Source organism: Hippocampus guttulatus, chromosome 19 (genome assembly GCF_054856545.1).
Source record: "Hippocampus guttulatus isolate MCC_2025c chromosome 19, RoL_Hgut_1.0, whole genome shotgun sequence".
Lineage (NCBI taxonomy): Eukaryota > Metazoa > Chordata > Actinopteri > Syngnathiformes > Syngnathidae > Hippocampus > Hippocampus guttulatus.
The window spans coordinates 10582095-10597288 of record NC_141279.1 but is presented as its reverse complement, the minus strand read 5'-3'; the positions used below and the strand labels follow the sequence as shown (position 1 = coordinate 10597288).

Below are 15194 nucleotides of genomic sequence, written 5' to 3'. Positions count from 1 at the left end.
CTTAACAGGCACACTCTGCACAAGAAACATGAAAAACAATGACAAACATGGGATACAGTGCAAAGGGCCTGTCGGTACTCGCTATGTACAGCGCCCCGAGATCTTAGTTGAGAAAGTAAAACACTAGGGAAGGAGAGGGGAAAAAAACCATGCTCGAACTATCCTCTTCTGAGGATAATTTAAGTCTAGGAGAAAAAAATACCCAGCACATCAAAAGCACATGACAGTTACAACAAGTCACAAGACATGACATGTAATGAGGGGGCGGATGGATGGGGGTGGGGGGAGCGCGACGCGGCCCGACCAGCGAGCTGCCAGTCCATTTCGGCGCTCAGCAGATCAGTCTCGTCGTGGGGAAAAACCAGGAACAACGAAGGCTGTGATGACAAGGGTGTGTATGCGCGTGTGATTGTCTGGTTGTGTGTGCGTATCAGGCCGCAGCTGCTTCGTCAAGGTCTGCTCATGGAGACAGTCCTGGCTTATCAGTCCATGGCCGAGAAGGAGGGGGTGATGGTGGGGGCACTAGCTTCCGTGCTACTTCCATCCAGGGAAAGGGATCCAAATAGCGTTGTTTTGGAGGGACAGCCGCCAACAATTTCAGACAGCCTTGAGTCCGTGGTCTGTTTACTCTTCACTGGCGCCAATCAGCCAAATCCGCAATTTCTTTTCGAAGCGCGGATTCCAACTTCTCCAAGTTGATCTCCATCTTACAAGACGCTCCAAAACCGCATCCATTTGCGGTTGAGCTCAGTCATCGGTTGAGTCTGAGTGTTGTACATCTGCGCCGTGCCGTCCCAAAAAGACCGGCAGCTTCTTCACTTCCAATAAAGCCGCTCCCGTCGGTTGAATTTTACGATAGATCAGGAAACTGCTCACACCAAACAACAGCATACCTGCTATCAGAAGGCCGATAATGTAGTCCTCAACGGACAGTATTGACAGGCACACCATTCTCTGCTTCCTCCAGGGATCTAGGGTGTACAGCAAATGTCCCGAGGGGCAAGTAGGCTCCCTACTGCCTGCACTTTTCGTCGAGAAAATTATGTTGATTGCATCAAGAGACCAGCCAACCAATTCCATGGTTTGTTTTTAGGATGAAAATATGACGGAGGCTAGGAAAAGACAGCACAAGGACAGCACATAGACTGAGTGACGAGCAAGGGGGGGGGAGAAACAGGAGCAGAGCAAAAAAGTGTCCGCCTTTGTTGAGAGCCAAGCAGAAATGTTAGTTAGAATAATGTAAGAGCCCATTTAATTGAGGAAATGTTGCAGGAAGACGCTTTTGAAGAGGTGGGTGCGCCTCAAAACCCAGCCTGGTTTATCAATAAAAAAATCACTACAGCAGCACCTCCAAGTAGGTGGTCCACCAGATCAGTCGGTGCAAGTCTTGTTCAGATACAGCGACATGTAATTGGCTCACCGTCTCGACTACTACTACTACTATTGTATTGACCAGTTACAGTTGGGGCATTTTTGGTTGTGATAGGCAAACCAAAACATGTCTTTACTGACACAATCGACAAATAACTCTTGTCAAAGGGAGATGAACCATAGATACCCTGTTTCAAAATGTCATTGCGTTATGTTATAGGATCTTTCAGACATGCGTAAATAGAATCCCTTGTTTACACAATATTTTGAAAACAGAAAGGTTTTTACTCATTTACCATTAATGAATATGAGTAAAATAAAATCGCATTTTAATTAAAAACTTTCATATGAAGTTAAATGTCACTTGAATTCCATTGTCAAATTTTTCACGTTATTCATATTTCTGACTGGCTTCCCCCACCCCCCTTCCTATCAACTCCTTTTCCATTCATTAGATGAGGGGGACAATGTATAACACTGGTCGCCATGTTTCTGTGCGACTGGACAAGGAGCATCTGGTTAATATCTCCGGCGGGCCTATGATGTACAGCCATCGTCTGGAGGAGATTCGACTCCACTTTGGTAGTGAAGACAGTCAGGGCTCTGAACACCTGCTGAATGGCCAGGCTTTCTCTGGAGAGGTGAGTGCAACGTGTGTACATTGTGTGCCGTCTGTGAATGGGATGTCTGAAACTGGATTTTAAAATTTTTTTTATGTCAAGCTAAAATGCAAAAGGGCGGCCCGGTAGTCCAGTGGTTAGCACGTCGGCTTCACAGTGCAGAGGTACCAGGTTCGATTCCAGCTCCGGCCTCCCTGTGTGGAGTTTGCATGTTCTCCCCGGACCTGCGTGGGTTTTCTTCGGGTGCTCCGGTTTTCCTCCCACATTCCAAAAACATGCGTGGCAGGCTGATTGATCATTCTACATTGTCCCTAGGTGTGAGTGTGAGTGCGCATGGTTGTTCGTCTCTGTGTGCCCTGCGATTGGCTGACAACCGGTTCAGGGTGTCCCCCGCCTACTGCCCGGAGACAGCTGGGATAGGCTCCAGCACCCCCCGCGACCCTAGTGAATATCAAGCGTTTCGGAAGATGAATGAATGAATGAATGAATAAAATGCAAAAGGTTTGGTGAGCTGATACACATGCCTTTTGTAAAAAAAAAAAAAAAATCAAAGAGCGTGAAGAAACCCAAACGAGTTACAAATCAAATACAGAAAATACCTCCTGAAATAAATGTTTGAAGACAAGCACAATGTACCTCCAAAAACACAGACCCTTATCCAGTACCTTTCCACACACAAATGACTAGAATGTTCAACATACTACAGCTACATAAATGAATCATTCAATATTTCCACCCTGTTTAATGCTGATGATGTACCGAGGTAATATTACTTTGACGTTGAATCATTGGAATTTGCGGCACCGTAATGGCCACGCCCTTTGCCGAAAAGCCACAACATTCTGCGCAGATCATGATCACCTTCTCGAGACTTTTCTGATAACTTTTCATCCTAATTAGATGCCCGAGCCACCTCATCTGGCTCCTCTCGATGTGGAGGAGAAGCGGCTCGACTCTGAGCCCCCCCCCCCCTCCCCCCGAATGACCGAGCTTCTCACCTTATCTCTAAGGGAGAGCCCGGACACCCTGCGGAGAAAACTCATTTCGGCGGCTTGTATCCGGGATCTCATTCTTTCGGTCACGACCCATAGCTCGTGACCATAGATGAGGGTTGGGACGTAGATCGACCGGTAAATTGAGAGCTTCGCCCTTTCACTCAGCTCCTTCTTGACCACGACAGACCGATACAACGTCTGCATCACAGCAGACGCTGCACCGATCCGCCTGTCGATCTCTCGCTCCCTCCTGCCCTCACTGGTGAACAAGACCCGAAGATACTTAAACTCCTCCACTTGGGGCAAGATCTCCTCCCCGACCCGGAGAGGGCACGCCACCCTTTTCCGACTGAGGACCATGGTTTCAGATTTGGAGGTGCTGATCTTCATCCCAACCACTTCACACTCAGCTGCGAAACGCTCCGGTGGGAGTTGGATAGCCCTGCTTGAAGGAGCCAACAGTACCACATCATCTGCAAAAAGCAGAGATGCAATACTGAGGCCACCAAAACGGACCCCCTCAATGCTTCGGCTGCGCCTAGAAATTCTGTCCATAAAGGTGATGAACAGAATCGGCGACAAAGGACAGCCTTGGCAGAGTCCAACCCTCACTAGAAACGATTCCGACTTATTGCCGGCAATGCGAACCAAACTCTGACATCGGCAGTATAGGGACCGAACAGCCCGTATCAGGGGGCTCTGTACCCCATACTCCCGAAGCACCCCCCACAGAACTCCCCGAGGGACACGGTCAAACGCCTTCTCCAAGTCCACAAAACACATGAAGACTGGTTGGGCAAGTTCCCACGTCCCCTCTAGGACCCTGCTAAGGGTGTAGAGCTGGTCCACAGTTCCACGGCCGGGACGAAAACCACACTGCTCCTCCTCAATCTGAGGCTCGACTTCCTGATGGACCCTCCTCTCCAGCACCCCTGAATAGACCTTACCAGGGAGGCTGAGGAGTGTGATCCCTCTGTAGTTGGAACACACCCTCCAGTCCCCCTTTTTAAAAAGAGGGACCACCACCCCGGTCTGCCAATCCAGAGGCACTCTCCCCGATGACCACGCGATGCTGCAGAGGCGTGTCAACCAGGACAGCCCCACAGCATCCAGAGCCTTGAGGAACTCCGGGCGGATCTCATCCACCCCTGGGGCCTTGCCACCGAGGAGCTTTTTAACCACATCGGTGATTTCAACCACAGAGATAGGAGAGCCCACCTCAGGGTCCCCAGACTCCGCTTCCCCCAAGGAAGGCGTGTTGGTGGAGTTGAAGAGGTCTTCGAAGTATTCTGCCCACCGGTTCACAACGTCCCGAGTTGAAGTCAGCAGCGTCCCATCCCCACTGTACACAGTGTTAGTGGTGCACTGCTTCCCCCTCCTGAGACGTCAGATGGTGGACCAGAATTTCCTCGAAGCCGTCCGGAAGTCGGCTTCCATGGCCTCACCAAACTCTTCCCATGCCCGGGTTTTTGCCTCGGCGACCACCGAAGCTGCGTTCCGCTTGGCCAGTCGATACCCGTCAGCTGCCTCTGGGGTCCCACAGGCCATAAAAGCCCGATAGGACTCCTTCTTCAGCTTGACGGCATCCCTTACTGCTGGTGTCCACCAGCGAGTACGGGGGTTGCCGCCACGACAGACACCGACCACCTTACGTCCACAACTCAGATTGGCCGCCTTAACAATAGAGGCACGGAACATGGTCCATTCGGACTCAATGTCCCCTGCATCCCTCGGGACATGGGAAAAGCTCTGCCGGAGGTGGGAAACTCTTTCTGACAGGGGATTCCACCAGACGCTCCCAACAAACCCTCACAATACGTTTGGGTCTGGACAGGTCTACTAACACGGACACCCTGATTAGGAAAGGACAGAGCCGACTCTTCCTACTCAGGAAACTGAGGTCTTTTGGGGTTCAGGGGTCACTCCTTAAGACTTTCTGTAACTCGGTGGTGGCCTCGGCCATCCATTATGGCATTGTCTGCTGTTCAGGCAGCATCTCGGCCCGGGACAGAAAGAGACTGGAGCGACTGGTCAGGAAGGCCCGTTCTGTCCTGGGCTGCTCCCTCGACACTCTGGAGGAGGTGGGCAACAGGAGGATGCTAACTAAGCTAAAAGCTATGATGGACAGTCCCACCCACCCCCTCCAGCCCGCCCTGCACTCCAGCACTAGGTAGCTCCTTCAGCCAGAGACTGTTACACCCGCGCTGCAAGAAGGAGCGATACCGCCGCTCGTTCCTACCGACTGCTGTCAGGCTGCTGAATAACAAATAAATAAATAATTAAATGATGTGAAAAACAATTGTAAATAGCACTGCGACCTTATCCATATTTGTATTTATATTGCACTTAATTGAACAGTGTTTGTTTGTTTTTTTCTTCTTTCTTCTTTCTACCCACAATCTTGCTGCTGTAGACTGTAAATTTCCCCAGTGTGGGACAAATAAAGGATATCTTAATTTTAGAGCTAGCTTCTGCAGCCGAGGATCGGACCGCCAAGGTCCCCGCCTTTGGCTGCTGCCCAGCTCACATTGCACCCGACCCCTTTGGCCCCTCCCATGGGTGGTGAGTCCATGAGAAGGGGGACCCACGTTGCCTCTTCGGGATGAGCCCGGCCGGGCCCCATGGGTGTAGGCCTGGCCATCAGGCGCTCGCCAACGAGCCCCACCTCCAGGCCTGGCTCTAGAGGGGGCCCCCGGTGACCCGCGTCCGGGCAAGGGAAACTTAGATCCATTCATTGTAATCATCATCAGGGGTCTTTGAGCCGCGCTTTGTCTGGCCCCTCACCTAGAACCTGTTTGCCATGGTTGACCCTGCCAAGGGCATAAAGCCCCAGACAACTTAGCTCCTAGGATCATTGGGACACACAAACCCCTCCACCACGGTAAGGTGACGACTCACGGAGGGGAAACAAAGCAATTTTAGAAACTTTTTTTTCTGCTTAAAAAAGAGAGTCCAAACTTTCTATATTTTTTTGGTAGGCTCCATGTTTAATACAACAGCTTTATTTTTGCAAAATACGGTCTCCTTTCACAGACCACGCAGAAGATTAGGAATTTTAGAAACAATCTCTTTTTTAACCTCGAGGCTTTCAATGATAAAAGTTACCCTCATTCATTTGTTTTTGTGCCTTTTTCTGTATTTCTCCTGTCCTGATTTTTTTCTTGGTAGAGCCTCGGCATCCAGTAGGCTTGTGCGTATAAGGCTGTTTTGTCTGGATGTCAGATTAAAAGTGAGTTGCTCCTGGTGGTCTGCAATTTACCGATCAGTCTTTTTGTATACTGGCAACATTTTGAAAGTTGCCGAACATAAAATGTTCAGAAACATGCTTGTGGAAATTCTCATACATTCTGGTCATTTCATGCTCAGGGATATTGAATCGAAAATGGACTGCCCGGTTTGTCTTAGAAGACATTTAGCCGCTCATCCGAGTAGGCTCATCAGTTCATCCAACAAGGCTTGTTTAGGTCTGCACCAATTTTAGTCTAGTGCTGCCATAACCAAACTTGCATGAACTGTTGAAGCCTTCTCAGAAGAGAGCCGAAACATCTTTTAACCGAAGGCAACCAAACAATCCTGTTGCACTTGATTTATTGCCCTGAGAAAGGGATTTATAATTTCATAAAATCTCAATCTGTAGTGGTTTACTATTCATGCATGTATTCTTTCTCTCACATTCTTTTTCAGGTTCAGCTGATTCACTACAATCACGAGTTGTATACAAATTACACCGAAGCTGCCAAGAGTCCCAATGGACTCGTCGTGGTGTCCATATTCATGAAAGTGAGTCTCAGATTCCTGTTTAATATATCCCAAATGCCTCCAAAGGTAGATTGTATGTTGTGACTCTTTGTTCCTAGATGTTACAGTTGCTATGCAGTTACCGTGGCCCTCTATTCTTTCATATACGGTCGGCTTAATGTCTTACGGTATATAAGCTCGAGTTAATCAGTCTCACCTGGACAGTATGTCAAGCTTTCCCCTGTCAGAGTGTCAGCTCTCTTCTGTGTCTTATGCATACAGCCCCTGCTCTCTGTAGTTGCTTTGTATTTACAGTGCCGTGGAAAAGTACTTGTCCCCTTCCTGATTTCTGTGTTCTTTGCATTATTTATCAAACACAAAGGTTTCAGTTCATTCAACACTCGTGGCAGCAATAACTGAAATCGAGCATTTGCGATTATTGGTGATCAGTCTTTCACATCGCTGTGGAGGAATTTTGGCCCACTCTTCTTCGCAGAATTACTTCAACTCCGCCAAGAGCAGGGCTTGATGCAGAAGGCATAGAAGAAAGCTTGATGTTCTGACAAAGTGGAACCAAACAACCTGTGCTTGAATACTGAAAGACATCAGGCCATTTTAATTTGACTCAACTGTATTTATTGAGCACTCTAAAACAACTACTGGTGCATACAAAGCGATGTACACGGAGCAAAAATCATAAAGACGGATTTATACAATCAATTAATAACACAAAAATTGTAAACAACACAAAACACTAAAACAAAATCAGGTCTCGTGCTGAGTCAAAAGCCGAAGCATACACACACCAAACACTCCCCCAAAGATGATTCTGAGATGCATTAATTTTGCAGTTGAATCATTGCACTTGTCATAAAATATGTAATAAAGAGAAAATTGGTGCTATTCGTTAACTACTTTTCCCTCTCTATTTCTGTTTTTTTTAATCCAGGTAGCTGAAACAGCTAACAATTTCCTGAATCAATTGCTGAATAGAGACAGCATCACAAGAGTAACATATAAAAGTAAGTCATTGTTTGTCTTCACATAGTCAACTGCATTATTCGATTTAAGATGCTTGCTTTTCTGAAATATTTTGAAATAGAATATTTCATTATTTCCTTTCATTTGATTCTCTTCCATTGTTACTTGAATTCAAAGTGATTCTTTGACTTCTCCAGTAGTAGATCAGTAAGATATTACAAGATTTCTGTCACGTTTGCGAGGTGGTGGTGGACCCCAAAAAGCAGGCATGAGCAGGGTGTATTTGAAGAATTGTATTTAAAACACAGAAAACTAAATCCTAAGCAAACAAAGTCCAAAGTAGCAAACAAAAATCATGACTGAAGAGAAAACATAACAGCAACCAAAACACGACTGAAACAAACAATGACCCGACACTGAGTGTTCGGGCTGGGAGTCCTTTTAAAGCCCTAATTACTTACGACCAACAGGTGTGCAGCTGCCGGGGGAGCCCTACAGTGCCACCTGTTGGTCCCTAAACCAAATCATGACAATTTCTAGAGCTGGAAGGTTTACTGTGGATGTGACAGGAGGATCGTTCAGCTGCAAAGTGCAGTGGCGCCTATAGATAAGTGTTGAATTCATTTCATGACCACACTCCTGACTCAAAAGACGCATATCTAACTGAAATTAATGGAAAGCCCATTAATAAGGAAAGCCACACTCGATAATATTGGACTTTACAAAATTAATTCGTTCTGAAAGATTTTTTTTGCATGTGAATGCCTTAATCAGTTCCAACCCTCCCCAAATTTTGACATAAATCTTTTCTAAATCATAAAAATGCATTAAAATATGGAACAAATACATGTTACAATTAGATTATTGCGCAATAAATGAGAGTTGTGCATAATGTAAAAAAAAACAAAAAAAAGCAAGGCTCTTGAAGAGCACTTGTTGACGGTTGCCTACTCGGGTGCCATCTTGAAAATAAATAAATAAATAAGTATAATAAGTAAAATAAAGTAAAATAAGTACCTGACATATATAATTTGGGAAAGGATGACAAAACCATTCCAAAAACATAGGTACTCCAGCTCAAATGGAGAAAACCCAAACCTTACTCCAAAATCACAGCGATGAGTCATCCAGGAGGTCACAAAGAACGTCAAGACAATGTTGTGTCATTTCTTTGAGGAGAGCAATGCTGGATCGGTGATGGAAAAACAAAACTTCCTCAAAAGGGGTAGTTCACAGTTGATCAGAAAAAGACTTTATTCTTGCTAAATACAGCTGATATCAGAAGAAGTCCCCCTCCCCCAAATATTCTCTGGTCTTTTGTATCCAATACACTTTGTTTAAAAAAAAAATCACAGACCAAGCTGATACTATAGACCCCAAATGTCAAAGTCAAGGCCCGGGGGCCAGATCTGGCTCGTCACATCATTTCATGCGGCCCGCGAGAACAAATCAAGCATGTCAACTTCAATGATGCCTGCTCAAGTCTGAACCAAAATTTCAAATTGTCAAATCCAATCTATAACAACAGGTTGGGGGTTCAATCCCCGGCCATTGCACATTTGTCGAATTATCCTTGAGCAAGATATTGAACCCCCAAGTTGCTCCTGATCCTACGGAGGTAAATGAGGAAACAGTTTTAAGTGCTTTGAGTCCCAAAGGTAGAAAAGTGCTATGTAAGTGACAGGCCGTTGACCATTTCATGCAACGTTGAATTTATTCTTAACATTTATTGTTAACATTTAATTTTAACGCAGCCCGGTAGTCCAGTGGTTAGCGCGTCGACCTCACAGTGCAGTGGTTCAATTCCAGCTCCGGCCTCCCTGTGTGGAGTTTGCATGTTCTCCCCAGGCCTGCGTGGGTCTTCTCCGGGTACTCTGGTTTCCTCCCACATTCCAAAAACATGCTTGGCAGTAGTGATGTGTTGTTCGCGAACGAACCGGCTCTTGGAGCCGGCTCTTTGAAGTGAATGATAGGAGCCGGCCCCTAATAGGGAGCCGCTATTAATAGGAGCCGACTTTTTTTTCCTCCTGCCCCCCCCCCCCCTTCGGTAAAGCCGCATGTGATTGGTCAAGATCCGTGGTAGAAGAGGGAGGGGAGGGTGACACACACACACACATGCTGCAGTGAAGAGAAGGGGGCGGAGTTAGAGACAGCACACGAACAGAAGAGACAGGGAGACGAGAGAGAGCTCGATAGCGCTACAGTACAGAGAAAAAACAACACGGTGGAAAGTGGAAAGGTGAGAAAATGGATAGGAAACGCAGTGAAATTTGGACTGATTTCAACTTAATTGATCAAAGGCAGCGTGAAGACTGCAAGGTTAAAATATCCAATATCAAATTTTAATTTATAATTTGCTGTGTGGTAAAACAACATAAGCTTACTTATGTTGTTTTTTTTAACTGTAAATAGCTTATAAATATACACAGAGATTGGAACTTTTTGTTGACCTTGTTTTGAGATGGGTCTTTGTTTTTGTACTTTGTAATGTATTTTTTGTAGCACTCCATGTTGTACTCAATGTTGAGTATGTTCAGAAGAATCTAAATAAAGCCATATAAATAATATTTGATATACTGTATATTTTTTACATCCGTAATTCATTTTACACATAATTGTACATTATTTTTGGTAGTAAATTAATTTAAGCAACAAAAAAACTGAGGAGCCATTTGGGAGCCGAATGAGCCGGCTCTTTTTAGTGAGCCGAGCCAAAAGTACCGGCTCTCTATAAAGAGCCGGAATTCCCATCACTACTTGGCAGGCTGATTGAACACTCTAAATTGTACCTAGGTGTGAGTGTGAGCGTGGATGGTTGTTCATCTCTGTGTGCCCTGCGATTAGCTGGCAACCGGTTCGGGGTGTCCCCTGCCTACTGCCTGAAGACAGCTGGGTTAGGCTCCAGCACCCCTCTGCGATCCTTGTGAGGATAAAGCAGATCAGAAAATGGATGTATAATAATAATAAGACACTTAAGGGGTGTTCACACGGCACACATTTGCTCCGGCGCTGCACCAATGTATTTTGTTGCGATATATTTTACACCGGAGCAAATTTTGTGGAGCGTTCACACGTACAAAGCCGCTGAGCGTGTCAGCACGACACTTATTAAACAAATGGCGGAAGTCCGTCAGAGCACGAAAGCAATGCATCGCCGTACGTAATCAACTCTTCACGAGCATTTACTCTGGAGCAAATTTTTAAACCACCTCACTGAGGTGGATCAAATTAGCTCCGGTGTAAACTGTTTTCCGGGGCTACGCCGGAGCTAATTTGCACGTGTGGACGCTGTACTGGGGGCAGCCCCGGCGTAGCACCGGACCAAATCTTGCCGTGGGAACACCCCTTTAGAGTCCCGGCTTTTTCCAGTTCTGCTGCATCCCCCTCCCCTCTTCCAAAATTTGCAAATTCCACTCAAGGTACACTTTGTCTCCATTGAATTGCTAACTATGCATGCTCAGCCCTGGGCGTGTTTGATTCTCAACAGCTGTCCACAATCATCCTGTTTTGTCTTTTGAGTCAAGAAACATTTTTATTTATTTATTTGCCATGAAAATTATTTTTATAATGGCCATCATTTTATGGAGGGAAGACTTGCATACTGCCAATCCTAAAATTTTACAGAACAGAGGAACAAAATTAGCACCCAACACATTTCAATTTCAGTTTAGACAAACAACAAACTGTGTAATTTGAAAAAGAAAATGTTTATTTCACATGAAGATAAGCGAAAAAAAAGGAAAAATGTACCAAGCGGGACAAATGTTTCAAGCAAACAATTGTTCCATACAATCTTCACATCTCGCATTTGTCACATAACCAAGGTGAGGTCTGCCTACATTTCCCACAGGTAAATTTGCCCGTACTGTATTTCTGTATGTGTGCTGTCGTCTCCCACACAAAAGAAACTTCTGTGTGTTATTCGGGAGTGAAAGGAGAGGGGCTAGTCGGTAATCAAGTCATTGAAAGAAAATTGTGCAGGACAGCTGTGTCTTTGTCAGTGGGTAAGTACCCACTCGTTGATGGGTACTTAACAAAACAATGGAAAGTAATTAGGGGTGTATCACATACAGTATTTGGTTTCTGTGGGGGGGAAACAGAGTCGAGACTATAGTCTCCCTCTTGGGATTATAAAAAAGGATTTATTTAATTACAATAAGCGGGCACATCCATCCATCTTCTACCGCTTATCCAGGGCCGGGTCGCGGGGGCAGCAGCTTTAGCAGGGAGGCCCAGACTTCCCTCTCCCTAGTTACTTCTTCCAGCTCTCCCCAGGGGATCCGGAGGCGTTCCCAGGCCAGCTGGGTGACGTAGTCTCTCCAGCGTGCCCTGGGTCATCCTCGGGGTCTCCTCCCAGTGGGACATGCCCGGAACACCTCACCAGGGAGGCGTTCCGGAACACCTCACCAGGGATGCGTTCCGGAGGCATCCGAATCAGATGCCCAAGCCACCTCATCTGGCTCCTCTCGATGTGGAGGAGAAGCGGCTCGACTCTGAGCCCCTCCCGGATGACCGAGCTTCTCACCTAATCTCTAAGGCCCTTGGGCTCTAATTAATTACCTGTTAACTAAATTTAACTAAACTCTATAAATTGTCCAAAGTTGTGAAAGAGAGTGTGAATGGCTGTTTGTCTGCATGTGCCTTGAAATTGGCTTAAAACCAGTTCAGGGTGTACTCCGCATCTCGCCCAAAGTCAGCTGGAATAGGCTCCATCACACCCGCAACCCATGTCAGGATAAGTGGTACAGAAAATGGAAAATAGAAATGTCTTAGCTAGTTAGCGTAGTTGTTTGGTAATGAACCATTAACGATGCTGTTCTTGTCTTCTGATTACTTCTTTCAATGCAGACGATGCTTATCTCCTGACAGGACTAAACATAGAGGACATCTATCCAGAAACAAGTAGTTTTATCACTTATGATGGCTCAATGACCATCCCTCCATGTTTTGAAACTGCCACGTGGATCCTGATGAACAAGCCCGTGTACGTCACACGCATGCAGGTGAGCCTAAATTAGTCAAGTGGAGTTCAGAAATGGAGACAGGTTAGCACTGATGACCTTGCCAAAATAAAAATTGGTTATTATCTAAAAACATTCAGATCTTAAATACAGGTGAAAATCACACCACACAGCTTATGCAGAATGAGTTGCAAAAATTGAGTTGCGATGAAAACGCAAATGACATCAAAGGCCCTGAGCGCCCTTTAAATAAAAGCTAGCTTTTTTGTTTCATTTTTTTCAAAGTTGGTCTCTCATTTGCTGAATGTGTATTAACTTGAAATACCATCCATCCATTCATTTTCTGAACCGCTTACAAATAGTTACCGGCATGCAGCAGCTTATCCAGCTTATCCAGCAAAATATTTTGTCACCTTCATTAAATAATGGGCCAACTCAATTTTTTTTTCCAGAAGACACAAAAAACAGGAACTAAATATTGACATTTTACATGGTAAACATTTCATTTCAGTGGTGAAATTGAATGATGTAGCAGATTTGATCAGTAACGGCCATCATCCTGAGGAGAAATATATTTGGCAAAATATGGCTTTGGCCATTATTTTAATAAAATTAGCCTGGCAGACATTTTCATGTCCAACATTTTTCACCACGACTTCTCTTTCTCAGATGCACTCTTTGCGCCTCCTGAGTCAGAACCAGCCATCGCAGATCTTCCTGAGCATGAGTGACAATGTCCGTCCAATTCAGCCTCTGATCAACCGCTGCATCCGCACCAACATTAACTTCAGCTTGCAAGGAAAAGACTGCCCAAACAACAGAGTCCATAAGCTTCAATACAGAGGTAAAAGGGTAGAATTGATCATGAATGCAGCCATGTTGCTTGTGGATATTCTCATTCATCCATTTTATTCTCAGGCCAGTGTTTCCAGCGCAACTGGACTGCTTTTTCTTTTTGTCTGAGAAGACTTTTCACCTCTCATCCAAGTAGGCTTCAACAGTATGACAACAGCAATACAGCTTTATTGTCTTATACTAATATTTACAAAATTGGATACAGTGAAACTCCTCTACAACAAAATCGTGTTTGCAGCAAGAAATTTTTCACAACAGGGGGTTTTTCACTGTAGCAAATTTTATCTCAGATGTAAACACACACACACACACACCGCATATGTGTACTCTTTATTTTTATTCCAATACTGTACATAGTGCATAAATATGAGCATACACTTTTTTGATATTGTTTAACATTAACATACACTTGTTTTATATTAATCTTTGCCTGTTGGTTTTAAAAAGTAATTTATACTATTTTACTTCCCAACACTTCTCAATTTCTTGGATAATGTATTTTATTTTGCTTCCTCCGTCTTTCATTTTGATCACTCTTCCAGTGTCAGAGCTCTTCTTGTCTTAGCTGCTTGACATCCAAAGGTCCGTTTTGCGAGTAGCCATTTTAGCAATGCAACGTTCTTGCTAACTATACTTGAAACTAACAATAACAAATACTTCTAGACTACTGCGCATGTGTAAACCAGTGTTGTGTTTGCTGTTGCCGTTTCCAAACGAAGCAGTAGAGGTCGCTGTTGGATTAGACTTTTGCGGAAGGCTTGTTTTCGTTGTAGTGAATCTCGTCGCAAGGCAAGAGCAGAGAAAAAGATATGTTATAACGGAACAGGGGGATTTTTCATCGGGGGAGCAGAAAAGTGGGAATGGTTTTCATGCATGAAAATTTTTTCACATTAGGGTGTATTTTCGCCCATGTAGGTTTCGTTGTAGAGAAGTTTCACTGTAGCATAGCAGCAGACTGTATTTTTCTGTATACAAACTACTTTTTTCTTCCTCCTTCTGCACGCACATTAGCTCTCACCCACTCTTACGTCACAAACCCATGCAGAGCACGCTTTTTCTCCGCCCTCCACCAACAGACATAAACACGTGAAAGCATGGCAGGGGCATCCTTCAGTGTGAAAGAAAATTTTGGTTTGGAGGTATTTTTGCTTACTAAACAAATATGAGGCAAGATGTGGAGTGTGTGACCAGACTGACAATTGTTGTGGCAATACCACCAACCGAACAAACCATTTGACAATGCACAAAGAGTTAATGGAGCAGCGTGCTGCACAAGCCAAGGGGGACACGAGAGAACGGCCTCCAGCCAATCCGAAGTAAAGTACCTTAAAAGCGGCGTTTAAAAAATGCATGGCAGATCCAAGTAACACGGGTGCAAATTTGTTGACGACATCAGCATCTGTGGTTGATGTGGAATATGAAACAATACAATACAATACAATTCACCCTAAGATAAGATATCCTTTATTTGTCCCACACTGGGGAAATTTACAGTCTACAGCAGCAAGATTGTGGGTAGAAATAAGAAGAAAAACAAAGTGTTTGCATTCACAGATATAGATAAGGTGGCTGTGCTATTTACAATTGTTTTTCACATCATTTTATTTTTTATTCAGCAGCCTGACAGCAGTTGGTAGGAACGAGCGGCGGTATCTCTCCTTCTTGCAGCGCGG

The 15194-nt window shown here is 45.0% G+C and overlaps 1 protein-coding gene and 1 pseudogene across 1 annotated transcript in view; one reads left to right on the top strand and one right to left on the bottom strand.

The window, feature by feature from the left end:
- The window catches only part of LOC147190258 (carbonic anhydrase-related protein 10), a 64426-nt gene that overhangs the window by 41000 nt on the left and 8232 nt on the right, over positions 1-15194 (top strand). The window contains exons 4-8 of the mRNA XM_086138424.1: positions 1827-2012; positions 6671-6766; positions 7674-7746; positions 12554-12708; positions 13336-13510. Of these exons, the coding sequence (XP_085994550.1) occupies positions 1827-2012; positions 6671-6766; positions 7674-7746; positions 12554-12708; positions 13336-13510 (685 nt within the window). The remainder of the gene's footprint in view (positions 1-1826; positions 2013-6670; positions 6767-7673; positions 7747-12553; positions 12709-13335; positions 13511-15194) is intronic.
- Positions 3393-5717, bottom strand: LOC147190259 (uncharacterized; annotated as a pseudogene).